Source organism: Mobula birostris, unplaced genomic scaffold, assembly GCF_030028105.1.
Source record: "Mobula birostris isolate sMobBir1 unplaced genomic scaffold, sMobBir1.hap1 scaffold_2893, whole genome shotgun sequence".
Lineage (NCBI taxonomy): Eukaryota > Metazoa > Chordata > Chondrichthyes > Myliobatiformes > Myliobatidae > Mobula > Mobula birostris.
Window position 1 is genome coordinate 20,633 of NW_027275952.1, and position 26,886 is coordinate 47,518.

Genomic DNA, 26,886 nt, shown 5'->3' on the forward strand with positions numbered 1-26,886 from the left:
CAATATAGATGTAGGTAAATCAAACAGGTTATCAATGATTATATATAAGTAAGTAAATCAGTAAGTGTGGAAATATATGTGAACAACCAAGATTCTTCAAGTCTAGGGGTAAAAAGATACAGTCTTATGATGATGAGTAAAGTTCAGTTCTGTTCGTTCGTGGCGTTGAGTTGGGTAGTGATGGAGAGAGAGAGAGAGAGATTTGAGTCTTCAGATGAGCTGACGCTGTCGATATTCTCGTTGTCCTCCGAAATCCTTTAAAAGTCACCGACTGTGACCTCAACAAGGGAACACAGAAAACTTCAACCAGTTTTCTGTGGTGGAGTTATCACCCAGGCAAGGGTGGACACATGGACAACTCCCCACCAGTCACTCCCTTTTTCTCACTGCAAGAGCCACTGATCGATCCTCCAAAAACCCACTTTTTACACGGGCACAACAAAGCTCATTCAGTGTCCAAAACATGTGTCTGAGGTCTATATCATCTGACCTCCTATTTATCTCACTGTACTGAGTATCAACTGTCCTTCAAATAACTCCTCATTCCTCTCCCTGTGTAAGAAAATCACGAGCAGGTGAATGTCCTTGGGAAGTATCGACACGCTGCCGGAAAATCATAACATCGAGTGTCCATCAAATAACGCCGCCTTCAGTCACCATAGCAACTTACGAGCTGCTGGGTTCTGTCTCCAGCTCAGCAGAAATCCAAAAGTTAGCCAGTTCTTTCTCATGCCTTAAAGTGACAGTCCAACAGCTAGTCTTCGTCTCTCTCTCTCTCTCTCTCTCTCTCTCTCTCTCTTTCAAAATAACATGTCGGCATTAAATTACTCTCTCTCTTCCAAAAGCACAGTTTGTAGCGGTAATGTAGCACAGTTTATAGAGGTAATTCAGGATCCCGTCACAGTCTCCTCTTTGATATTATTTGTTAGCTTCCTTTCATAGTTCATCTTTTCCCTCTTAATGACCTTCTTAGTTTCCATTTGTAAGCTTTTTTAAACTTCCCAATCCTCTGCCTGCCTACTAATTTTTGGTTCCTTGTATGCCCTCTCCTTTGCTTAACTTTGCCTTTGACCTCTCTTGTCAGCCACGGTTGCATCCTTTCCTCATTCGAAATTTCTTTCTTTTTTGGAATATATCTGTGTTGCACATTTCTCACTTCTCGCATAAACTCCAGCCACTTCTGCTCTGCTGTCCTTCCCGCTAGTGTCCCGCATGTGGTAATGTATACATGTTTTAACATAGAACAGAGAATAGTACAGCACAGTACAGGCCCTTCGGCCCACAATGTTGTGCCGACCCTCAAACCCTGCCTCCCATATAACCCCCCTACCTTAAATTCCTCCATATACCTGTCTAGTAGTCTCTTAACTAGTGTATCTGCCTCCACCACTGACTCAGGCAGTGTATTCCACGCACCAACCACTCTCTGAGTAAAAAACCTTCCTCTAATATCCCCCTTCAACTTCCCACCCCTTACCTTAAAGCCAAGTCCTCTTATACTGAGCAGTGGTGCCCTGGGGAAGAGGCGCTGGCTACCCACTCTATCTATTCCTCTTAATATCTTGTATACCTCTATCATGTCCCTCCCATAATGATAATATCATGTCTCTATCATGTCTCCTCTCATTTGATAATAAATTTACCTGGAACTGTCTGTGATATTTCAATCCTGGGACAACAAAATCAATTGTCTATTCTATTCGTGACACTGTAATCTTACAAACATTAGTTAAATCTTCCTTCAGCCTCCGCAGCTGCAGAGAAAACGACGCAAATTTATCCATTCTCTGCTTATAATCCACGTTGGGTCTCAACAAGTGCCAGACTTGCCCATTAGCCTACTCACATACGAATATTCGAGTTCCCAAACAGTCCATCCAGATGAGGTGACACTTTGCCTGTGAGTTTGTCGGGGTCACTGACTGTATCTATTCTGTTGTGCAGTGCACCGACCGGACACTTATTGTGGAACAACTTTTGCTCAATCCACCATGCCAAGTGATTCTGGCAATGAAAGGGTTAACATATGAGGAGCGTTTGCCAGTATTGGGACTGTACTCACTGCAATTTAGAAAACCATAGCGGGGTCACATTGAAACCTACCGAATGTTGAGAGGTTAAATAAGGTGGATGTCGGATGATGTTTCTGATGGTGCAGGTGCCCAGATTTAGAGATCACAGCCTCAAAATAGAGGGGATTCCTTTTAAAAAGGAGATTCCTTTCACCAGAGAGTAGCGAATCTGTGTAATGCTCTGTGGAATGTGATGGAGTCCAGGTCTATGGTCTTATGGATAGGAACTCCTGTTGGCTACCCATTGTAATTCCACTCCCCAATCCCATTCCAACATGTCTGTCTATGGACTCCCTTATTGCCACGATGACACTACTCTCCTGGAGGAGTTACACCTCATCTTCCGGCTGCCTGGCCGCTAATCTTACGGCAGAAGCGTAGATTTCCCCAGCTTCCGGGAATTTCTGCCCCCTCCCCCTTCTCCCATTCTCCATTCCGGCTCCCCTCTCACCTGTCTTATCCTCACGTCTCCATCGCCTTCCTCAGATACCCCTCCTCAATCCCGTTCTTCCACGGTCCACGCTTCTCTCCTTCCTCAGATATTTATCTCTCCTACCTCTCACCTCGCAGCTTCTTACTTCCCCCATCCACCCACCTTTCCCCTGACCTATCAGCTGCCTAATGATTGAATAAAATGGTGATGCGGAAGACTAACACCAAAACCAGTTCTCAATGACAACAACCGGTGCAGAATATAATATCATAGAAACATAGAAAATAGGTGCAGGAGTAGGCCATTCGGCCCTTCGAGCCTGCACCGCCATTTATTATGATCATGGCTGATCATCCAACTCAGAACACCGCCCCAGCCTTCCCTCCATACCCCCTGATCCCTTTAGCCACAAGGGCCATATCTAACTCCCTCTTAAATATAGCCAATGAACTGGCCTCACTGTTTCCTGTGTTACATGCCTCGTGGGTATCTTGTGACTGTCTTATGACCGTGATGTAATTGAGTATCTTGTGGGAATGAAGTAATTGTCTTGTGATGGTGGGGTGATGTAATCTTCCCTCCAGTGTGACGTCACATGACGTATTTCCCCGCCGGTCGGAGGTCATGTGATGACATGTTCCAACAGGTATATAAGGGGAAACCTCCGTTGACACGCAGCTAGTTCGTTAGTTCATTAGTTAGTTTTGCTGCGCATTCGTCTCATGACGCAGTTTCGTTTTAAAGTGCGTTTTTTTTCTTTCTATTATAAGGTGTAAAATATTGTGCTGGCAGTTTCGCCAATCGCTGCCAGTTCTTTTTTGTTGCACCTTTGTTTTACCTTTACAGTCTAGTATTGGAGAGTGAAGACCTCACCAAAGAACGGAAATCCAAAGGATTGAGTAAAGTTGGTGTCGTTCGGCAGTTTTATAAAGGATCGACCTTATTGAATTTTCTTTCAGGAATAGTGGTCTGCATCTGAGATAACCTCTGCAAGGTCAGGAAGGTTTGTGCAGTGTTCAGCTTTTCCTTCGTCGTGAGTCCTTTGGACGAGACATCTCTCGGCTGGGATCAGCAGTAAAGTCACGTCTTCGAAGATATCAGTTTTCAGAGAAGTCTCTCCTTACTGACTGTATAAATCACTTGGACTTTCCAATTTACCACTTTAAGACTGTGTTCGATTTTACTACTTTAAGAACTATTCCAGAGTTTGGCTGTTTGTTAAATTGCCGTATAGCAGTTAACTTCCAGTTAAGTTAGTCGTTTGTTTACTTTACACTATTGTTGGGCAGAGTTTAATAAATGTTTATGTTTCTTTATAAAACCTGACTCAATTCTATATTCATTGTTGCTGATGGAATAACAATGGGAATGCAGAAAATGAATCCTGAGTTCCAAATAAACTGATTCCTAAACTCAGGAACCTGGGCCTTAGCACTCAGATCTGCAGCTGAATCTTCAACTTCCTCACAGACAGGACCCAGGCTGTACAAATAGGGGGCAAGCTCTCCTCTACAATCACTCTGAGCACCGGTGCCCCACAAGGCTGTGTATTCAGCCCCCCGCTGTACTCACTGTCCACCCATGATCGTGTAGCCAAGTTTCCATGAAACTCAATATATAAGTTTGCTGATGACACAATTATAGGCCGCATCTCGGGTAATGATGAGCTTCAGTACAGAGAGGAAATTAAGAACCTGGTGGCATGGTGTGAAGACAATAACCTACCCCTCAACGTCAGCAAGACGAAGAAATTGGTTGTTGACCTCAGAAGGAGTAGCGGACCGCATGACCCCATCTACATGGGTGGTGCACAAGTGGAACAGGTCAAAAGCTTTAAGTTCCTCGGGGTCAATATCACAAATGACCTGACTTGGTCCAACCAAGCAGAGTCCACTGCCAAGAAGGCCCACCAGCGCCTTTACTTCCTGAGAAAACTAAAGAAATTTGGTTAAAACCCTCACTAATTTTTATAGATGCACCGTAGAAAGCATTGTCCTAGGGTGCATCACAACCTGGTACGGAAGTTGTCCTGTCCAAGACTGGAAGAAGCCGCAGAAGATTGTGAACACGGCGCAGCACATCACACAAACCAATCTTCCGTCCGTGGACTCACTTTACACCGCACGCTGTTGGAGCAGTGCTGCCAGGATAATCAAGGACACGACCCACCCAGCCAACTCACTTTTCATCCCTCTTCCCTCCAGGAGAAGGCTCAGGAGCTGGAAGACTCGCACGGCCAGATTTGGGAACAGTTTCTTTCCAACTGTGATAAGACTGCTGACCCAGATTTTGATCAGGAGGATATGGTCCAGGTGCAGGTCAGTGGGACTAGGCAGGAAAATGGCTCAGCACAGACAAGAAGGGCTAAAAGGCCTGTTTCTGTGCTGTGGTGTTCTATGTTTCTATGGACCGGTTCATTTATGTTATATGTCAATGATTTGGATCATGGAACTGATGGCTTTGTGACCAAATTTCCAGATGATAGGAAGACAGATGGATGGGCAGGAAGTACTGAGGAAGCAGGTGGAATAAGATTCTCCCCTTGCAATAATGATCGGGGAATTACACATCAACTAGGTTTTCCTGACATTCCATGTACAGTCAAAGAACAGAAAATAGGATACCAGTTAAAATGGAGTTCTGCTGCTGGCCGAATGTTCCTCGTTGTGAAGTTTCACATATCCACGTGTCCGTCAGGCACCTCACGTTGGTGATAGCTGTTCTCCTTCAGAGTGACCAATTCAAAAATTGCATTCCTGTGTCATTGGTCGTAGGTCGTGGAAGCCAGTCCCACACAGCACAGCCGCCAATGACACTGGAATGCTACATTTGAAATGGTAAGAAATGAATATAAAATCAGACGCTTCAAGTACGCAGGTGGAGGTTACTCCGAAAGGGAACAATTATCGCGTATGTGAGATGTCCGATGGACACGTGGAGATTGGAAACTGGATGACGAGCAATATGTGGCCAGCAGCAGAAACTCCCGAAGTGTGAAAGGTGAAATGTTTAAGGGAACATCTTCACTGAGAGTATGGTGAGTGTGTGTGGAATGAGTTGCCAGCAGAAGTTCAATTTCAAGATTGATAAGAGATTTGGATAACCACATGTGTGGAAGGGGTAATGTCCAGTACAGGTCAGTGGGACTGGGCAGACAAATAGCTTGGCAAGGTCTAGATGGGCCAAATGGCCTGTTTTGTACTGTAGTGCTCAAATAGAAGATGCTAATGTGAAGGAAAACTGCAGGCAAAGTCCAGAAGTAAAGACGTGTATTGCAGCAATGACGACAGCCAAGCTTCAAAAACATCCCGAGTGATATTTTAAAAAAGGACGGAGAGAGAAACCGGGGAATTATAGACCGGTTAGCCTAACGTCGGTGGTGACGAAACTGCTGGAGTCATTTATCAAAGATGTAATAACAGCACATTTGGAAAGCGGTGAAATCATCGGACAAAGTCAGCATGGATTTGTGAAAGGAAAATCATGTCTGACGAATCTCATAGAATTTTTTGAGGATGTAACTAGTAGAGTGGATAGGGGAGAACCAGTGGATGTGGTATATTTGGATTTTCAAAAGGCTTTTCACAAGATCCCACACAAGAGATCAGTGTGCAAACTTAAAACACGCGGTATTGGGGGTAAGGTATTGGTGTGGGTGGAGAATTGGTTAGCAGACAGGAAGCAAAGAGTGGGAATAAACTGGACCTTTTCAGAATGACAGGCGGTGACTAGTGAGGTACCGCAAGGCTCAGTGCTGGGACCCCAGTTGTTTACAATATATATTAATGACTTGGATGAGGGAATTAAATGCAGCATCTCCAAGTTTGCGGATGACACGAAGCTGGGCGGCAGTGTTAGCTGTGAGGAGGATGCTAAGAGGATGCAGGGTGACTTGGATAGGTTGGGTGAGTGGGCAAATTCATGGCAGATGCAATTTAATGTGGATAAATGTGAAGTTTTCCACTTGGTGGCAAAAACAGGAAAACAGATTATTATTTGAATGGTGGCCGATTAGGAAAAGGGGAGGTGCAACGAGACCTGGGTGTCATTATACACCAGTCATTGAAAGTGGGCATGCAGGTACAGCAGGCGGTGAAAAAGGCGAATGGTATGCTGGCATTGGGAGCAAGAGGATTCGAGTACAGGAGCAGGGAGGTACTACTGCAGTTGTACAAGGCCTTTGTGAGACCACACCTGGAGTATTGTGTGCAGTTTTGGTCCCCTAATCTGAGGAAAGACATCCTTGCCATAGAGGGAGTACAAAGAAGGTTCACCAGATTGATTCCTGGGATGGCAGGACTTTCATATGAAGAAAGACTGTATGAAATGGGCTTGTACTCGTTGGAATTTAGAAGATTGAGGGGGGATCTGATTGAAACGCATAAAATCCTAAAGGGATTGGACAGGCTAGACGCAGGAAGATTGTTCCCGATGTTGGGGAAGTCCAGAACGAGGGGTCCCAGTTTGAGGATAAAGGGGAAGCCTTTTAGGACTGAGATTAGGAAAAACTTCTTCACACAGAGAGTGGTGAATCTGTGGAATTCTCTGTCAGAGGAAACAGTTGAGGCCGGTTCATTGGCTATATTTAAGAGGGAGTTAGATATGGCCCTTGTGGCTAAAGGGATCAGGGGGTATGGGGGGAAGGCTGGTGCAGGGTTCTGAGTTGGATGATCAGCCATGATCATACTGAATGGCGGTGCAGGCTCGAAGGGCCGAATGGCCTACTCCTGCACCTATTTTCTATGTTTCTATGTAACACCATTTAGACTTCTTCCCTGCAAATGTCGGTGCTGTCAGTGATGGGCATTTTGAAAGCTTTGGTCGCGGAGAAACAGTATCAGAGCAACTGGAATCCATCATTCCTGGCTGATTATGGTTGGACACTGAGTGGAGAAGCCTCAGACACTGAGCACAGATTAAAACCATCAACAAAACATTTTTAGCTTAGTTGAACTACTGCAAAGCATCGGCACCGTCAATAAAAGTCAATAAAAATTGCTAAACTAGATGAATTTGCAGCCGTAGCAAGATCTGGGGCACAGTGGACAACGAGGAGGACTATCAAACCTTGCAGCAGGATCTGGAGCAGCTGGGAAAATGGTCTAACAATGGCAAATGAAAGTTAATGCAGACAAGTGTGAGGTGAAGGGAAATCCAGGGCAAGACTTACAAAGCGACCGCCAAGATTCCTGCACAGTGGCATCTGGACATAAAGAAAGCTTTTGGCACATTGGCCTTCAAGAAACAAAGTATTGAGTGCAGAAGTTGCTCTGCACTGTCATTTATTTCATCATGGCTGATCCGTTTCCCTCTCCGTCGTGATCTTCATCTTTTCACTTCATGCCCTATCTAATCAAACATGGAACACTTTGTTCCCGCTCTGGTTTGAGTAGCTCAAAACAGAACTAATTACCGGTTACCCGGTACAGATCTTGGACATTCGTATCTGACGATATTGTCTCGTTACAAATGCTGCTAGTTGTAGCTGCAGCTTCAACAGCTCTTTTATCATTATCGTCTCTCCTCCAGGAGTTTCACCTGGAGTTTCTCAAGTAAGTAGGGTAGAGATACTCCCGACTAATTTCACTTTTAACAATTTATATCTTCAGTTTCCCATAGTTTGCTGCGTTTCTTTCGCTTTCCAGCGCCCAGGTCAGCCACAATTCTATCTCGAATAGCTTTATTTCCCCAGCTTTATACCATTACATCTTTAGTATTAATTAACCTGGTTTACATTTATGTTTTCTACTATAAAAAGAAATGCGGGTGGGAAACTTCAACTTGCCATCTCTCGTGCGGCTACAGAATGTCTTTTCTCCCCCAACCCCTTCCTGACCTGCGCCTTCCCCGCTAACCTCAGAGCTGGTCATAACCTCAATTTCACTGAACACAATATGTTGTTCTTTTTCCCTCACAGGTTACCACCCAACCTCAGCAGTACCCAAGGGGGAAGCGTTGTTGCTAAGTGAAACGGACACGGGAGAACTCTGCATTGTCTGTCTCCCTCACCCTTTCCCCTTTGGTCAGACAAATCCGCCTCCCTGCATCTTCGGTGGAACCCCAGCATCTCGTTAAAACTCTGGTCGCTGATGTTCTGAGCAGTCCACATCTTCTTAAGGATCAGCCCCACCTCCAGCAGTCTGCCCGAATTCCTTGATCTCGCACCGCCCTGACAATCCAGCTACAGGAATTGGATATCACCCAAGTTTCAACAACCCTTCGAAACAACAACTTTGCCTCTCAGACGTGGCCCCTCCCAAAGGGGGCCGCTCCTCTAAAGCGTGATTGGCTGATGGCTGTTGTTGGTCGTTTGACCGAACACTGAGCAGATTTAACCTGGGGAACAACTCTCGCTTTGTAAACTCGTGGACGGCACTCACCGCTGTATCAAGATGAGTAAAATCACCCTCTACGAAAACCCTGACTTTACCGGGAAGGACAAGGACTTTGTGCACAACGTTCCCGACCTTAATGTTCAGAACTTCGGTAATACTGCCCGCTCGATCAGAGTAATCGGCCAGCACTGGGTGGCGTACGCCTGCGAAAACTTCACGGGGGCGTTCAAGGTGCTCGGTCCCGGAGACCACGCAAGTCTGGGCGATCTGGATCAGAAAATTCTCTCTTTGCGGCTGGTGAAGGAGGATTTGAAGAACCCGGAGATCGTTCTGTACGAGGACGTCAACTTTTACGGCCTAAGCCGCAGCATTAGGGAAACGACGAATGATCTGAGGAGAGCCGGCTTCGTAAACCTCATCTCTTCCCATAAGGTGAAGGCAGGCGTGTGGATTCTGTTCCAGCACGCCAACCTATGCGGTGAGCGACGCATCACTTTCGAGGGTAACGAATGGCCCAACTATTGCGCTTTCAACTGGAATGACAAGCTGTCCTCAGTCAAGCCCTTGCTGAAGAGCGACGTCGAGTTGTGAGCTGCCCCGTGCTGGTGTCCCGCTTTCAGCCGGAGCTCCCAAACCCCAGCGTCTGGTTGGATGGATCCAGGCCATTGCTTTGTTGTTGCTTAAGTAAACAAATAAAATACTTCATAAATACCTATAACCTTCTGTCGATCTCATTGTCCAATTCTTTCTTCAGTTAAGCTGTCGACATGTCACTGGGGAATGCGGTGCGTGTTTAAGCGAGGGTGGTGTCTTGGAGCGCGGGAACGTTGGGAGTCAGTGACGCTGGTAATGAATGGCCATTTCTCCAGAGATGTGGCCGAACCCGATGCTTATTTTCAGATTTCCTGTATCCGAGCATTTTTGCTTTTGAAAGGCACTTGTCAAGGGTGGGTGAGGTCGGTGAGTTTGTGGGATATGGGGGAGGTGGGAAAAGTGGGAAGACTGAATTCAGTGGGGGCTTAATTACGATGTTTCCAAAAATTCTTTAAATGAATATCAGTAATTCTATAAATTATCTGTATTGAGAAATACAACACGGCAAAAGATCCAACCGGCCCGCGCCGTCAAATTACATCCCCGTGACCAATTAACTTATTAACCCCACAGGTCTTTGCTATTAAGGGAGAAATCCAGATGGTCGTTGGGGAAACTTACAGAAGTCGGCGGGAATTGAACGTGTGACGCTGGTCATGAAATAGCGTTTCACTAACTGCTAAGCTACCGTGCCCTCCCAATCGTTGTCCGGCAATGCTATATCTGCTGCCCCCACCACCCCAAATCCATTTAATCCGAGACTGTTATCTCCCTTCTCAGTCATCTCTTTACTTATTCACTTTCTGAGATTGACAGTAATTGAAATGTATTGCTTACATATCAATGCCCCTTGTAGCGGGAGTGAGCCATCTGCTTCCACGGTGGGTCTTCTGCCGAAACTGTTGAGGATTGAATTGAATGGATGAAAGTCAGGCTTGAGGAACCCTGACTGCCTGTGTTTCTGCTGCTGACGGCGTAGACAGAGCACCAAAGTGTGCTGGGTCAGGTCCGGGATGTGGTGCCAAACTAAAAAAGAATCGGAACAAGATGCAGTATCACTTGTTACGTACCCCGTAACTGGGTTGCCAAACCGGCAGAAATGGACCACTAGTTGGAGTCTGGATTACCGGAAATTGATAAAGTTTTATTAAAGAAATAAGTAACACGGTACTCTAATCGTAAGGATATAAATGCAACAGGTTAGCAATGATAAAACACACATGTGCACAGAACTAGGGTAATAGGAATCAACCAATCTCTATCGCAGTCCAGGGGTAAAATGATCAGTCTCAAGTGACGCAGAGTTCAGTTCAGCTCAGTACAGTTCGCAGTAATCGCTGTTGTGCCGTTGGGGAGAGAGAGAGAGAGATGCAAATCTGCGGTGAACCCGGCACCCAGGCAAGGGCGGACACACACACCAGTTTCCCGCCGATCGTCCCTTGTCACCCTGTCAGTCTATGGTCGGTTCCCTCGAACCAGACCTCCAACTCCCACCATTTGTGGGGGCACACCGCTCTTCCAGGGTCTCGTTATCTCGTGATCTCGTGGGGTCTGTCGTGCCTTAGCAAACCTGTTCCTTTTTATCCCCCTGCTGGGGTATCGCCTGTCCATCAAGCTTCAAACAGTTCAGAATCAAAGCAACCGGTCTGTCAATATTCTGAAATGTGTTTCTTTCTCGTTAATCTCTCTCTTCTCTCTTATTAGCATTTTGAATGTTTCTTCATTGTCTCACTTATCTCTCTCTCATTAGCATCAATCTTCTGACAACTTGGTTTTTCGTCACACCCCTATCCTTTAAAGAATTTTTACCGGGGTGAAAATTATAGGCATGAATACATTATTAGGTACATACTAATATACAGGGTCATCAGCTATTCGGCTAATACAGAGAACTTTAAGTTGTCAACACCTTGACAGGCAGTCAGCAATTACATTTTCCGTGCCTTTTATATGTGTTATTTTAATATCCTCTAAGACCAGGCTCCAATTTAGCAACCTTTCGTTTTTATCCTTCATAGTGGCCAAAAACACTAATGGGTTGTGATCAGTGTAAATTCTCAGTGGTTTCCGTCCCGGACGAATATAACACAGGTCGTCCCACACAAACTTAGCATTCTTTGGCAAGAGCTTAGTAAGAGGGAGGGTAATATCCACAAAGTTTTTGCAAAACTTCCGATAGTACCCCACCATCCCCAAGAACCTTCTCAGGACTCTCTTGTCTGTCGGGGTGGGGACTTCGGAGACAGCCCGCACCTTAACCTGCATCGGAGCCAGCTGCCCCTGTCCCACCACAAATCCCAGATAAGTGACCTTCGCGTGGTCGAATTCACTTTTTGCGAGGTTCACTGTCAGGCTGGCTTCAAACAGCCGTTTAAACAGTTTCTCTACTGCCACAATGTGCTCCTTCCACGTGTCACTCCAGACCACTAAATCGTCAATACACGCTTCTGCGTTCTTTCGCCCTTTTGTCACTGAATTAATCATCCGATAGGGGTGCTGCTTACTAGGCTGACCTGATGTGACCACAACACCATGCACCGTCTCTTGGCATCGCCCCGGGACATCCGGACAAACGTGTACGTGCCAGTTAATTACCTTCTTCAGCGGCTCGCTCTGTTCGGGGGTTAAGGGAGAGACCTTATCAGCAAAGCTGGCCAAAACAATAGACTTCCCCATCTGGTCGGCACCATGCTTATCTTTCCAAAATGGGTTTTCCCCTTATCAGGTGGCACCCTAGCCTCATTAATTTTCCTGACAACACCGACTAGGTCTGTGGCAAGCTGTTAACATATCAATAGCCTGTAACTGTGTTAGTTCACGTCTATACTAGTCAATAGCATCCTTCCTCCCGTGCGGCCAGTCAAACTCTTTGACTGTTTTCCTCACCCAAAGTGTCCACCGAGGGGTATCTTGTGGGCCAGGTTAAGAATCTCAGCCCCATAAATTTTCGGCATTATCACCCCCCCCCCATTCCTCATCTGCGGGCACGGTACTTGGTCTCCATTTCCTCATTAGCACTCCCTCCTTCACATAATAGCCCACTGGCTCCCTTTTCAATTCTGCTTCGGAGAGAGCTGTCTCCGTCAAGACCATCAGCTCCTCGTCTCGCTCCTGTGCCAGTATAATCTCCTTCCTTGCTAATGATAAGTCTACCTCAACTTCCGTTTCACTACGCCCCCTCTTCTCACTTTCTAACCCCACCTGGTACAAGGCTGGTAGAAACGTCTCAGCTAAATCTATATTCACTTCGGCAGCCTTTCTGGACATGCGCCCATTCACGGCGCAAACGGGATGAACCTGTGAGTCCATGGGCGGGTCTTCAGTCCTGGCAGGCTGGCTTGTCAATCTTACTGCTGGGTACACCTCTCCGCCGGCGAGGCCATTACCGAGTAAGACCTCCACGTCTTCCATCGGTAATTCGGGCCTCACCCCTGTCGTGACCGGTCCGGAGACCAAGTTGCTTTTTAGGTGTATCTGGTGCAAAGGTACTGCTTCAGTTCCTTTCCCAATGCCTTTTATCACCCTGACCTCCCTAGTCTGGGTCTCTGAACTAAAGTCTAATACACTCTTTAAGATCAATGACTGACAAACTCCAGTGTCTCTCCAGATCCGTACTGGAACCGGGTTTAACCCCTCCTTCACCGACACCAATCCGGCCGAGATAAACCTCTCGCGCCCTTCCTGAACTTCATTTGATCCCTGGGCTCTCTTTGGAGTTCAAGAATGAGGTGCCTTGTGGTCGTGCATTTTAAAGTTTAAGCAAAGGAACGGGTGCAGATGATGTGAAACCTCAGACAAAGACAAGATAGTGACTTGTACAGACTGGCACTCTGACTCTGAGGTAAGGCCACATCCCTGGGACAGGCAAAAGGAGAATTAAAACAGCGTGCGTGTCATATAACCGTAGTGTCTGCTATACCACTTTCCTACCAGCAGGTGGAGACACACACCACAGGTTGTGAAAATATAAGCCTTAAAAATGTTGGTAACTTCAATTTTCGTCCTAATGCAAACTTTATTAGTTGAACTCAAAACCAACTGATTCCAACACAGCAAAGCACCTAATGGAAGCAGTATTTGACATTGCGTAGGGATGTGGGAGAGCAAGGAGGGGTGGTGTGTATGTTTCTGAGAGAGAGAGAGAGAGAGACTGTGTGTGTGTGTGTTAATATGTTGGAACCCATACGCTGTGTGCTTGAAGGGAAATTGTTAATGTGAGAGAGGACTGGTGACTCTGAAGTAGAGAGAGACTACATCTTCCCACCTGTATGTCCCACTCTGTCTCCCACTGTGTGTGAGTGTCTCTCTCCGTCTTTTGCTGTGTCTCTGTGTCTCTCTGAGTGTCTCCATGTCTCTCTGTCTTTGTGTCTCTCTAACCCTAATGTGTCTCCCCATCTTGCTGTCCATGTGTCGTTTGCTGTGTGTGTCTTTCTCTGAGTGTCTTTGTGTCACTCTGATTGTCTCCCTGTCTTTCTGAGTATCTCTATCTCTCTTGTGTCTCTATGAGTGTCTCTGTGTCTCTGTCTCTGTGTCTCTGTGTCTCTGTGTGTCTCACTCTATCAGTCTTTGTGTAATTGTGCACTGCAAACTCTAGAATTAAAATTAGATTCATCATCATTGTCCTGTCCAATATGAAATTTGTTGTTTTGTGACAGCAGTATTGTGCAAAGTATTTTTAAAAATTACTATAATGATAAAATAAATAAGTACATTACTAGAAAACTACAATAAAAGAAAATAAGTAAATTACAAGTAGAGGAGGTCTGTACTGTAAAGATGAAGCCACACTCAGGTTGGAGGAACAACACCTTATATTCCATCTGGGTAGCCTCTAACCTGATGGCATGAACATTGACTTCTCTAACTTCTGCTAATGCCCCACCTCCCCCTCGTACCCCATCCGTTATTTATTTATATACACACATTCTATCTCTCTCTCTCTTTTTTCTCCCTCTGTCCCTCTGACTATACCCCTTGTCCATCCTCTGGGTCTCCCCCTCCCCCTTTTCCTTCTCCCTGGGCCTCCTGTCCCATGATCCTCTCGTATCCCTTTTGCCAATCACCTGTCCAACTCTTGGCTTCATCCCTCCCCCTCCTGTCTTCTCCTATTATTTCGGATCTCCCCCTCCCTCTCCCACTTTCAAATCTCTTACTAACTCTTCCTTCAGTTCGTCCTGACGAAGGGTCTCGGCCCGAAAACTCGACTGTACCTCTTCCTAGAGATGCTGCCTGGCCTGCTGCGTTCACCAGCAACTTTGATGTGTGTTGCTTGAATTTCCAGCATCTGCAGAATTCCTCGTGTAGAGGAACTGAATGCATATTTTTCATCAGTCTTCACAGTGGAAGACATCTGCAGTATACCGGACATTCAAGAGCGTCAGGGAAGTGAAGTTTGTGCAGTGAAAATTACGACTGAAAAGGTGCTCAGGAAGCTTAATGGTCTGAGGGTGGATAAATCTCCTGGACCTGATGGAATGCACCCTCGGGTTCTGAAGGAAGTAGCTGGAGAGATTGGGGAGGCATTAACAATGATATTTCAAGAATCAATAGATTCTGGCATTGTACTGGATGAGTGGAAAGTTGCAAATGTTACTCTGCTATTTAAGAAGGGTGGGAGTCAGCAGAAAGGAAACTATAGATCTGTTAGTCTGACATCAGCGTTTGGGAAGTTGTTGGAATCGATTGTTAGGGATGAGATTATGGCGTACCTGGAGGCACAGGACAAGATAGGTCAAAGCCAGCATGGTTTCCAGAAAGGAAAATCCTGCCTGACAAACCGACTGCAATTCTTTGAGGAAATTACAAGCAGGGTAGACAAAGGAGATGTAGTAGATGTGGTGTACTTGGATTTTCAGAAGGCTTTTAACAAGGTGCCGCACACGAGGCTGCTTAGCAAGGTAAGAACCCATGGAATTACAGGGAAGTTACTAGAGTGGGTGGAGCATGGCTGGTCGGCAGAAAACAGAGAGTGGGAATCAAGCGATCCTGTTCTGGCTGGCTGCCGGTTACCAGCGGAGTTCCACAGGGGGTCGGTATTGGGACCGCTGCTTTTCACAACATATGTCAATTGTTTGGACAATGGTATTAATGGATTTGTGGCTAAATTTGCCAATGATGCAAAGATAGGTGGAGGAGCGGGTGGTGTTAAGGAAACAGAGAGACTGCAGAGAGACTTAGATAGACCTCAGCAGTAGTAACGTCAGTAATGTCGAGTCATAGAACATAGAATAGTAGAGCACAGTACAGGCCCTTTGGACCACATTGTTGTGCCGACCCTCAAACCCTGCTTCCCATATGACCCCCCATCTTAAATTCCTCCATATACCTGTCTAGTAGTCTCTTAAACTTCACTAGTGTATCTGCCTCCACCACTGACTCAGGCAGTGCATTCCACGCACCAACCACTCTCTGAGTAAAAAACCTTCCTCTAATATCCCCCTTGAACTTCCCACCCCTTACCTTAAAGCCATGTCCTCTTGTATTGAGCAGTGGTGCCCTGGGGAAGAGGCGCTGGCTATCCACTCTATCTATTCCTCTTATTATCTTGTACACCTCTATCATGTCTCCTCTCATCCTCCTCCTCTCCAGAGAGTAAAACCCTAGCTCCCTTAATCTCTGATCATAATGCATACTCTCTAAACCAGGCAGCATCCTGGTAAATCTCCTCTGTACCCTTTCCAATGCTTCCACATCCTTCCTATAGTGAGGTGACCAGAACTGGACACAGAACTCCAAGTGTGGCCTAACCAGAGTTTTATAGAGCTGCATCATTACATCGCAACTCTTAAACTCTATCCCTCGACTTATGAAAGCTAACACCCCATAAGCTTTCTTAACTACCCTATCCACCTGTGAGGCAACTTTCAGGGATCTGTGGACATGTACCACGAGATCCCTCTGCTCCTCCACACTACCAAGTATCCTGCCATTTACTTTGTACTCTGCCCTGGAGTTTGTCCTTCCAGAGTGTACCACCTCACACTTCTCCGGGTTGAACACCATCTGCCATTTCTCAGCCCACTTCTGCATCCTGTCGATGCCTCTCTGCAATCTTCGACAATCCTCTACACTATCTACAACAGCACCAACCTTTGTGTCGTCTGCAAACTTGCCAACACACCCTTCTACCCCCACATCCAGGTCGTTAATAAAAATCACGAAAAGTAGAGGTCCCAGACCAGATCCTTGTGGGACACCACTAGTCACATTCCTCCAGTCTAAATGTACTCCCTCCACCACCACCCTCTGCCTTCGGCAGGCAAGACAATTCTGAATCCACCTGGCCAAACTTCCCTGGATCCCATGCCTTCTGACTTTCTGAATAAGCCTACCATGTGGAACCTTGTTAAATGCCTTAGACCTTGTTATCCAAGAACTTATTTGTCTCTCTGGGTAATAAAATTCCTATTTTTGTTTAACCCTTCCGGGTCTCTGTGTGATCCCGTGCTTGGGTCTGCAGATACACCATGACACCGATGGATTAAGAAATTTATTTATTTTGAGTGATTACAAGTTACTGAAACATTGTTCTTAACGCTTGTGGAGAAAAGTCCTTTTCAAGTCGCTGTGGGATCCTTCTCTGTGAAACGAAGCAAAGGGACTTGGTCATACAAGATGGCCCAGCTGGTCCATGACAACATTTCCTGTGGCCAGCAATCACCGATCGAGGTTTCATTCCCCCTGCTGTCAGTAAGGAGCTTGAGTGCTCCCCACCCCTCCCCCCGGCCACGCGACCTCCCGCGTGCACTCCAGTTTCCTCTCACAGTCCAAAAGCCTTTCGATGGGGAGAGGTTCAAAGATTAAAGATGATCTTTGCCACAACTCGTAGCCATGCTATGCCTTGTCTGCACAATCCTCACTGACGCCAGCGACACATCTCACTCTCCGGTTGACGTACTTGTGACAAAGGTCATCTTTAATCCTTAAATCCCCGTCCATGGAAAGGCCTTTTGAATGCTGTTAATCTACCTGCACAGGATTCTTCCTCCAGCAGCTCGGTCTATTCCGTATTCTCTCCATCCTCTGTGTGAAAACCATCTCCCTCGAGTCCCTTTTTAGACCTTGCCCCTTCTCTCCTGAAAACTGTGCTCCCTTTGGAAGATCCCTGTCCAGCTTCACTATGGCGCTCATAATTTATTATGCACCTGCAAAGTCATCTCTCGGTCGTCTACCCTCCAAGGATCAAAGTCCTACGCTACCTATCCCCCTTACTGTAACTCTCGCCCTCGAGAGCCGGCAGCACCCTCCAAAATCTCTCTCTGTACTCCTTCCAGCTCAATAGGCTGGGGTGGGGGTGGGAATGTCTAATACAAGGGGGAGTATTTTTAAGGCTGGACAGCCAGAAACATTTTCCCGATGGAGGGTGAAAATGACTAATAAAGAGGGGGGCATAATTTCTTGGTGATCGGAAGAAGGTATAGGTGGGGTGGGGGGGATGTCAGAGGGAGGTTTTTAACACAGGTTCCATGTTCAAACATTACAATACCGTACAGGTCCTTCGACCCTCGATGTGGTGCCAAAATATTAACCTACTCTAATCTCAATCTAACCCTCTCTCCATTTTCCTGTCATCCAGGTGTCTATCTGAGAGTTTCTTACAAATCTCTGATGTACCTGCCATCAGGGCGTTCCACACACCCACCACTCTCTGTGTAAAGTAAACCACCTCTGATATCCCCCTTATACTTACGTCCAATCACCAAGAAATTATGCCCCTCGTGTTAGCCATTTCCACCCTCCCTCCAGAAAAAGTCTCAACTGTCCACTCGATCTACGTCACTTATCATCTTGTACACCTCTATCAAGTCACCTCTCATCCTCCTTCGCTCCAAAGAGAACAGCCCAAGCTCACTCAACCTCTCCTCATAAAAACATATTCTCTAATCCAGGCAGCATCCTGGTGAATCTCTTCTTCACCCTCTCTAATCCAGGCAGCATCCTGGTGAATCTCCTCTGCACCCTGTCTAATCCAGGCAGCATCCTGGTGAATCTCCTCTGCACCCTCTCTAATCCAGGCAGCGTCCTGGTGAATCTCCTCTGCACCCTCTCTAATCCAGGCAGCATCCTGGTGAATCTCCTCTGCACCCTGTCTAATCCAGGCAGCGTCCTGGTGAATCTCCTCTGCACCCTCTCTAATCCAGGCAGCGTCCCGGTGAATCTCCTCTGCACCCTCTCTAATCCAGGCAGCGTCCCGGTGAATCTCCTCTGCACCCTCTCTAATCCAGGCAGTGTCCCGGTGAATCTCCTCTGCACCCTCTCTAATCCAAACAGCATCCTGGTGAATCTCCTCTGCACCCTCTCTAATCCAGACAGCATCCTGGTGAATCTCCTCTGCACCCTCTCTAATCCAGGCAGCGTCCTGGTGAATCTCCCCTGCACCCTGTCTAATCCAGGCAGCGTCCTGGTGAATCTCCTCTGCACCCTGTCTAATCCTTTCAGCATCCTGGTGAATCTCCTCTGCACCCTCTCTTTTCCAGGCAGCGTCCTGGTGAATCTCCTCTGCACCCTCTCTAATCCAGGCAGCGTCCCGGTGAATCTCCTCTGCACCCTCTCTAATCCAGGTAGCGTCCCGGTGAATCCCCTCTGCACCTTCTCTAATCCAGGCAGCATCCTGGTGAATCTCCTCTGCACCCTCTCTAATCCAGGCAGCATCCTGGTGAATCTCCTCTGCACCCTCTTTAATCCAGGCAGAATCCTGGTGAATCCCCTTTGCACCCTCTCTAATCCAGGCAGCGTCCTGGTGAATCTCCTCTGCACCCTCTCTAATCCAGACAGCATCCTGGTAAATCTCTGCACCGTCTCTAATCCAGGCAGAATCCTGGTGAATCCCCTTTGCACCCCGTAATCCAGGCAGCATCCTGTGGAGTACTTAAACCAGAATGGCTGCTGGGGTGGTGGGAACCGAACTGAAGTGACGGCGGAAAGGGAGGTTGGCTCACAAACAGAGAAAGCTTGTAGACAGTGTGAGAGGGAGGATAGGCAGGTGATAGAGAAGGGATGTGCTCAGACCGATGGTTTGAGATCTGTCTATTTTAATGCAAGGAGTATCATGAACAAAGCGGGTGAGTTTAGAGCCTGGATCAGCACTTGAATCTATGATGTCGTGGCCATTTACAGAGACTTGGATGGCTCATGGGCAGGAATAATTACGTCAAGTGCCAGGCTTTAGATGTTTCAGAAAGGACAGGGAGGGAGGTAAAAGAGGTGGGGACTGGCACTGTTGATCAGAGATAGTGTCATGGCTGCAGAAAAGGAGGAAGACATGGAGGGATTGTCTATGGAGTCTCTGTGGGTGCAAGTTAGAAACAGGAAGGGGTCAATAACTTTACTGGGTGTTTTTTATAGACCACCCAATAGTAACAGGAACCTCAGGGAGGAGATAGAGAGACAGATTCTGGAAAGGAGTAATAATAAGAGGGTTGTTGAAGTGGGAGATTTTAACTTCCCAGCTATCGATTGGCATTTCCCTAGCGTGAGGGGTTTAGGTGGGGTGGAGTTTGTTAGGTGTGTTCAGGAAAGTTTCCTGACACAATATGTAGATAAGCCTACAAGAGGAGAGGCTGCACACATCAAAGTTGCTGGTGAACGCAGCAGGCCGGGCAGCATCTCTAGGAAGAAGTGCAGTCGACGTTTCAGGCCGAGATACACACACACTCCCGGGGTCAGACACAGAGTGAATGTCCCTCCGCAGCGTCCCATCACACACTCCCGGGGTCAGACACAGAGTGAATCTCCCTCCGCACCGTCCCATCACACACTCCCGGGGTCAGACACAGAGTGAATCTCCCTCCGCACCGTCCCATCAGACACTCCCACGGACAAACGCAGAGCAAAGTTCCCTCCCTCCGCCCCTCTCACCCCAGGACGGAGACCGCGAGTCTGTCTTTGCAATCTTCACGTTCATGTAAGTCTCGCTGTCGTCCATCCTGTCGCCGATTCTCTGCGTCTCTGAGCCCAGAAAGGGGAAACAACCGTTGTCAGAGGAAGCCGGCGTTGACAAGTTTGGCAGTGGTGGGGTGGGGGGGGTCTGACCAACTGCAGCAAACAGCAGGTGAAGGTCTGCTGCAGAGAGGAACCGAGAGCAGCGTCAGGAAGTGCGGAGGGGTGCGGGGTGGGTGGAGATTGAGTGTGTGCGGGAGGGTGGTCGAGAGAGATAAGGGTGGCCGGGGGAGGGCGGGGAATGAGGGGGAGAGGGGAGTGGGTGACGGCGACAGAGTGGGTCGGGGGGGTGGGGAACGGGTAGAGAGGTGAGATGGAGATGAGGAGACGAGGGAGGGAGAGGAATAGCGGGCGGGAGGGTGGCCGTGGGGGGAGAGAGGGTGAAAAGAGGTGGCAGGGAGAGATGGAACGAGAGGGGAGGTGGGAGAGAGAGTGAGCGGTACAGAGGGGTGCAGAGAGGGGAGGGATGAGGGAGAGGGAATGTAGGGGAGGGATGAGGGAGAGGGTCTGTAGGGAAGGGATGAGGGAGAGGGAATGCAGGGGAGGGATGAGGGACAGGGAATGCAGGGGAGGGATGAGGGAGAGGGAATGCAGGGGAGGGATAAGGGAGAGGGTCTGTAGGGGAGGGATGAGGGACAGGGTCTGTCGGGGAGGGATGAGGGAGAGGGTCCGTAGGGGAGGGATGAGGGAGAGGGTCTGTAGGGGAGGGATAAGGGACAGGGTCTGTAGGGGAGGGATGAGGGAGAGGGAATGCAGGGGAGGGATGAGGGAGAGGCAATGCAGGGAGGGATGAGGGAGAGGGAATGCAGGGGAGGGATGAGGGACAGGGTCTGTAGGGGAGGGATGAGGGAGTCTGTAGGGGAGGGTTGAGGGAGAGGGTCTGTAGGGGAGGGATGAGGGAGAGGGAATGCAGGAGAGGGATGAGGGAGAGGGAATGCAGGGAGGGATGAGGGAGAGGGAATGCAGGGGAGGGATGAGGGACAGGGAATGCAGGGGAGGGATGAGGGAGAGGGAATGCAGGGGAGGGATGAGGGAGAGGGAATGCAGGGGAGGGATGAGGGAGAGGGAATGCAGGGAGGGATGAGGGAGAGGGAATGCAGGGGAGGGATGAGGGAGAGGGTCTGTAGGGGAGGGATGAGGGAGTCTGTAGGGGAGGGTTGAGGGAGAGGGTCTGTAGGGGATGGATGAGGGACAGGGAATGCAGGGGAGGGATGAGGGAGAGGGAATGCAGGGGAGGGATGAGGGAGTCTGTAGGGGAGGGATGAGGGAGAGGGTCTGTAGGGGATGGATGAGGGAGAGGGAATGCAGGGGAGGGATGAGGGAGAGGGAATGCAGGGGAGGGATGAGGGAGAGGGAATGCAGGGAGGGATGAGGGAGAGGGAATGCAGGGGAGGGATGAGGGACAGGGTCTGTAGGGGAGGGATGAGGGAGAGGGAATGCAGGGGAGGGATGAGGGAGAGGGAATGCAGGGGAGGGATGAGGGACAGGGAATGCAGGCAACAGAGGGAGAGAGGAATCGGAGGGGAGAGGAAGGGAGGAAGTGGAGAGGCAGGGCGGGAGGTGGGAAGGAGGGAAATGTCAGAGAGGGGGGAGGATTTGTTTCCCTCGCACAGGGCCTCTATTGTCCTGGAGATTTGCATTGCCCCGGCTGGTTCCTGTTTGGCGAGTCGGACTCTCGCACACAGCTCCCTGCTCGTCGCCGGGGCCTCAGACGCCCTGTCTGCGGGAAGCCGGGGGCCCCAGGACAAGCCCCCAGACCCCACCGAGGTGAGTCGGCCCCCTCCCTGCGAGTGAGGTGAACAGCTCCCCTCGAAACTCGCTCCCTCCACAGCGCCTCTTCGACTTCCTCGTCCTTCCTTATAATGTGACATTCTCTCTCTCTCTCCCTCTCTTTCCCTCTGTCTCTTTCCCTCTCTCTCCCTCTATCTCTCTGTCTCTTTCTATCTCTGTCTTGCCCCTTCCCCTCCACCTCTCCTCTCTCTCTCGCCTTCCCCCCCCCACTCTCACCCCTTCCCCCTGATCTTACCCCTCTCCCCCACCCCCACCACCCCACCGTCTCCCTCGAGATACCCGTCACACGCCGACCACAGCCGCCCGCATGTTCCCCGTCCCCTCCACCTTCCCCCGGGGGGGGTGGTGAGGGGTGAGGGGTGGGGAGGGTTTGGGGACGAGATGCCATTTAGACCTGGGTCACCCGATCTCACATTCTCTCTCTCACCCCCCCCCCCACCTTCCCCTCCTTCCCTCCCATCACCTGATTACCCACCCTCCCCACTCCATCACTCCTTCCCTCCCTCCTTCCCACCCACCCCAACCCCTTCTCTGCCGCCACACGTCTCCGCTTTCCCTCTCGGCCTCTCCCTCACTCACCCCCACCACCACCTGCCCCCCCCGCCGCACCTAAACTCTCCCACCCCCACCTTATCCCCTGTCCCTTCCTCCTCTTCCCTCCTCTTTCCTCCCTTACACCCCCTCCTCCCTCCCTCTCCTCCTCTCCCTATCTCTCCCCCTCCCTCTCTCCACTCATTCCCCTCCCTCTCTCTCTCCTCCCCTCCCCTCCCCCTCTCCTCTCTTCCCTTCGTATCTCTCCTCCCCTCCCTACCCCCTCCATCTCTCTCTTCCCTCTCCTCCTCTCTCCTCACTCTCTCGCCTCCCCTTCGCCTCCTCTCCCTCCCTCCTCCATCTCCTCCCTCTGTCCTCCCCCTCCCCTCCTTGTCCATCCCTCCCACCCTCCTCCCCCTCTCCTCCCTCCCTCCCCTCCCTGTCGCTCCACACCCCACCCTCCCTCCCTCCCCTCCCTCTCGCTCCACACCCCCTCCCTCCCTCTCTCTCCTCCCCACCCACTCTCCTCCCCCTCCCCTCCCTCGCCTCCCCTCCCTCTCCACCCCTCCCCTCCTCCCCTCCCATCCACCCCTCCCTCTCTCTCCACCCCTCCTCTCCCATCCACCCCTCCCTCTCTCTGCACCCCTCCCCTCCCTCCCTCCCCGTTCTCCGCAGTTCCCGATGTCGAGCCGGGACCCGCGCTCTCCGGAGGGGCCCCCCTTCTGGTCCGTTCTGATAAGGGAGCTCCACGGCGCCCTGTCCAGCCCGGCCACGGAAGCGGGCTCCCCGTCCCCCAGGGGCCTCCCAAGGCCGCCGGGGGCCCGGTGGGACGGCGAGGAAACGGATGCCGGCTACGAAGAGCTCGACTTCGGAGACCCACCGCCCTACCCCGCCAGCCCGGCCAAGGAGGGGGTCCGGTCCCAGGCGGAGACGCCGGCCCCGCCAGATCTCCCGGGCCCTCCCGGGGGCTGGAGGACCGAGGAGGAGCTCCCGCTCCCGCCTCCCTTCCACGCACCCCCCCTGCCCGCCGCCGCCGCCCCCCGGCATCCCCCCGCCGGGCACGTCGCCCCTCCGGCAGAGCGGCGAAGCTGAGGCGGGGAGGAGGAGGAGGGGCCCGGAGGGGGCTGCAGGAGGGGGAGGAAAAGGGGACAGAGGTCCCCAGGCCCCCGGCGCCCTAGGGGACGGGAGAGTAAGCGTTCGGCGTCTGCTGATCCGGGAGATGAGGGAGAGGTTCACCGGGTCTGCGGAAGGTGAGTAACCCTCCCTCCGTACCTCTCACTCACCCTCACTTGTTCCCACCTCCCCAGTACCCTACCCCTGCCTCACACCCTCCCCACCTCCCCTACAGACATCCCCGTGACCCTCCCTCCCCTACAGACATCCCCGTGAGCCTCCCTCCCCTACAGACATCCCGATGACACTCCTCCCTCATTTCCTCCCCTACAGACATCCCGATGACCCTCCTCCCTCATTCCCTCCCCTACAGACATCCCGATGACCCTCCTCCCTCATTCCCTCCCCTACAAACATCCCGATGACCATCCTCCCTCATTCCCTCCCCTACAGACATCCCTGTGACCCTCCTCCCTCCCCTACAGACATCCCTGTGACCCTCCCTCCCCTACAGACATCCCGATGACCCTCCTCCCTCATTCCCTCCCCTACAGACATCCCTGTGACCCTCCACTCTCCCTCCCTCCCCTACAGACATCCCTGTGACCCTGCTCCCTCATTCCCTCCCCTACAGACATCCCCGTGACCCTCCTCCCTCATTCCCTCCCCTACAGACATCCCCGTGACCCTCCCTCCCCTACAGACATCCCCGTGAGCCTCCCTCCCCTACAGACATCCCGATGACCCTCCTCCCTCATTCCCTCCCCTACAGACATCCCTGTGACACTCCTCCCTCATTCCTTCCCCTAGAGAGATCCCTGTGACCCTCCACCCTCCCTCCCTCCCTCCCTCCCTCCCCTACAGACATCCCTGTGACCCTCCACCCTCCCTCCCACCCTCCCTCCCCTACAGACATCCCGATGACCCTCCTCCCTCATTCCCTCCCCTACAGACATCCCTGTGACCCTCCTCCCTCATTCCCTCCCCTAGAGACATCCCTGTGACCCTCCACCCTCCCTCCCTCCCTCCCCTACAGACATCCCTGTGACCCTCCACCCTCCCTCCCTCCCCTACAGACATCCCTGTGACCCTCCTCCCTCCCTCCCTCCCTCCCTCCCCTACAGACATCCCTGTGACCCTCCCTCCCCTCCTCCCCTCCTCCCCTCCTCCCCTAGAGACATCCCTGTGACCCTCCACCCTCCCTCCCTCCCCTACAGACATCCCGATGACCCTCCTCCCTCATTCCCTCCCCTAGAGACATCCCTGTGACCCTCCACCCTCCTTTCCTCCCTCCCCTATAGACATCCCTGTGACCATCCACCCTTCCTCCCTCCCCTACAGACATTCCTGTGACCCTTCACCCTCCCTCCCACCCCTACAGACATCACTGTGACCCTCCACCCTCCCTCCCTCCCTCCCCTACAGACATCACTGTGACCCTCAACCCTCCCTCCCCTACAGACATCCTTGTCACCCTCCAACCTCCCTCCCTCCCCTACAGACATCCCTGTGACCCTCCCTCCCTCCCCTAGAGACAACCCTGTGACCCTCCACCCTCCCTCCCTCCCTCCCCTACAGACATCCCGATGACCCGCTTCCCTCATTCCCTCCCCTACAGACATCCCTGTGACCCTCCTCCCTCATTCCCTCCCCTAAAGACATCCCTGTGACCCTCCACCCTCCTTCCCTCCCTCCGCTACAGATATCCCTGTGACCATCCACCCTCCCTCCCTCCCCTACAGACATTCCTGTGACCCTCCCCTTCCCTCCCTCCCTCTCTCCCCTACAGACATCCCTGTGACCCTCCACCTTCGCTCCCTCCTTCCCCCCTCCCTCCCTCCCTCCTTCCCCTACAGACATCTCTGTGACCCTCCACCCTCTCTCCCTCCCATACAGACATCCCTGTGACCCTCCACCCTCCATTCCCCTACAGACATCCCTGTGACCCTCCACCCTCCCTCCCTCCCTCCCTTCCTCCCTCCCCTACAGACATCCCTGTGACCCTCCACCCTCCCTCCCTCCCTCCTTCCCCTACAGACATCCCTGTGACCCTCCACCCTCCCTCCCTCCCCACCTCCCTTACAGTCATCCCTGTGACCCTCCACCCTCCCTCCCCTACAAACATCCCTGTGACCCTCCACCCTCCCTCCCTCCCTCCCTCCCCTACAGACATCCCTGTGACCCTCCACCCTCCCTCCCTTACAGACATCCCTGTGACCCTCCACCCTCCCTCCCTCCCCTACAGACATCCCTGTGATCCTCCACCCTCCCTCCCTCCCCTACAGATATCCCTGTGATCCTCCTCCCCTACAGACATCCCTGTGACCCTCCACCCTCCCTCCCTCGCTCCCCTACAGACATCCCTGTGATCCTCCACCCTCCCTCCCTCCCCTACAGACATCCCTGTGATCCTCCTCCCCCTACAGACATCCCTGTGACCCTCCACCCTCCCTCCCTCCCTCGCCTACAAACATCCCTGTGACCCTCCACCCTCCCTCCCTCCCCTACAGACATCCCTGTGACCCTCCACCCTCCCTCCCTCCCTCGCCTACAGACATCCCGGTGACCCTCCCCCTCCCTCCCCTACAGACATCCCTGTGACCTTCCTCCCTCCCTCCCTCCCTCCTCTACAGACGTCGCTGTGACCCCTCCCTTTTTAATTCAGCGGAAGACTGTGTCTGTGATAATCTTTTCCAGGAGTTCCTGAGGAGATCAGGACAAGGTGTGAGGGTAAGGAGGGTTTATTTTCATGTGAGGGAGGAATGAGGATGGGGGCGGGGGATGGAGGGGATATGGAGGATAGGGAGTTGGAAGTAGGGATGGGAGGGCGCTCGATTCCTTCGAGGGCTGCAGATGGTGGGGTGGAGGGGTAGGGATCAGAGGAGGGCAGGGTGGGAGGTATTTGGATGGAGTGGGAGGTTGACAGAGGGTAGCGGATTGAGGAAGGGAGGATGTGGTTCAGAGGGACGACGAAGGAGGTTGGATCCCGGGGGAGGGGAGTGGGTGGTTATGGAGTTATTCTGGGGAGAGGGGGATGGAACCGATCATGATAAGGGGTGGGGGTGGACAACACAGCCTA

The 26,886-nt window shown here is 51.0% G+C and overlaps 2 protein-coding genes across 2 annotated transcripts; both read left to right on the top strand.

Moving 5' to 3' along the window:
- Window positions 1–8,897: 8,897 nt before the first annotated feature.
- LOC140192871 (epidermal differentiation-specific protein-like) lies at window positions 8,898–9,431 on the top strand. The gene has a single exon (XM_072250373.1). The coding sequence runs from the start codon at window positions 8,898–8,900 to the stop codon at window positions 9,429–9,431; it is 534 nt and encodes a 177-aa protein (XP_072106474.1).
- Window positions 9,432–19,482: 10,051 nt separating this feature from the next.
- Window positions 19,483–26,537, top strand: LOC140192870 (uncharacterized; the record flags this gene model as incomplete). Its single annotated transcript, XM_072250372.1, has 4 exons — window positions 19,483–19,495; window positions 22,005–22,139; window positions 23,435–23,944; window positions 26,505–26,537. Coding segments are annotated over exons 1-4 (691 nt in total), but the record flags the coding sequence as incomplete, so codon positions are not given.
- Between the last annotated feature and the right edge of the window lie 349 nt (window positions 26,538–26,886).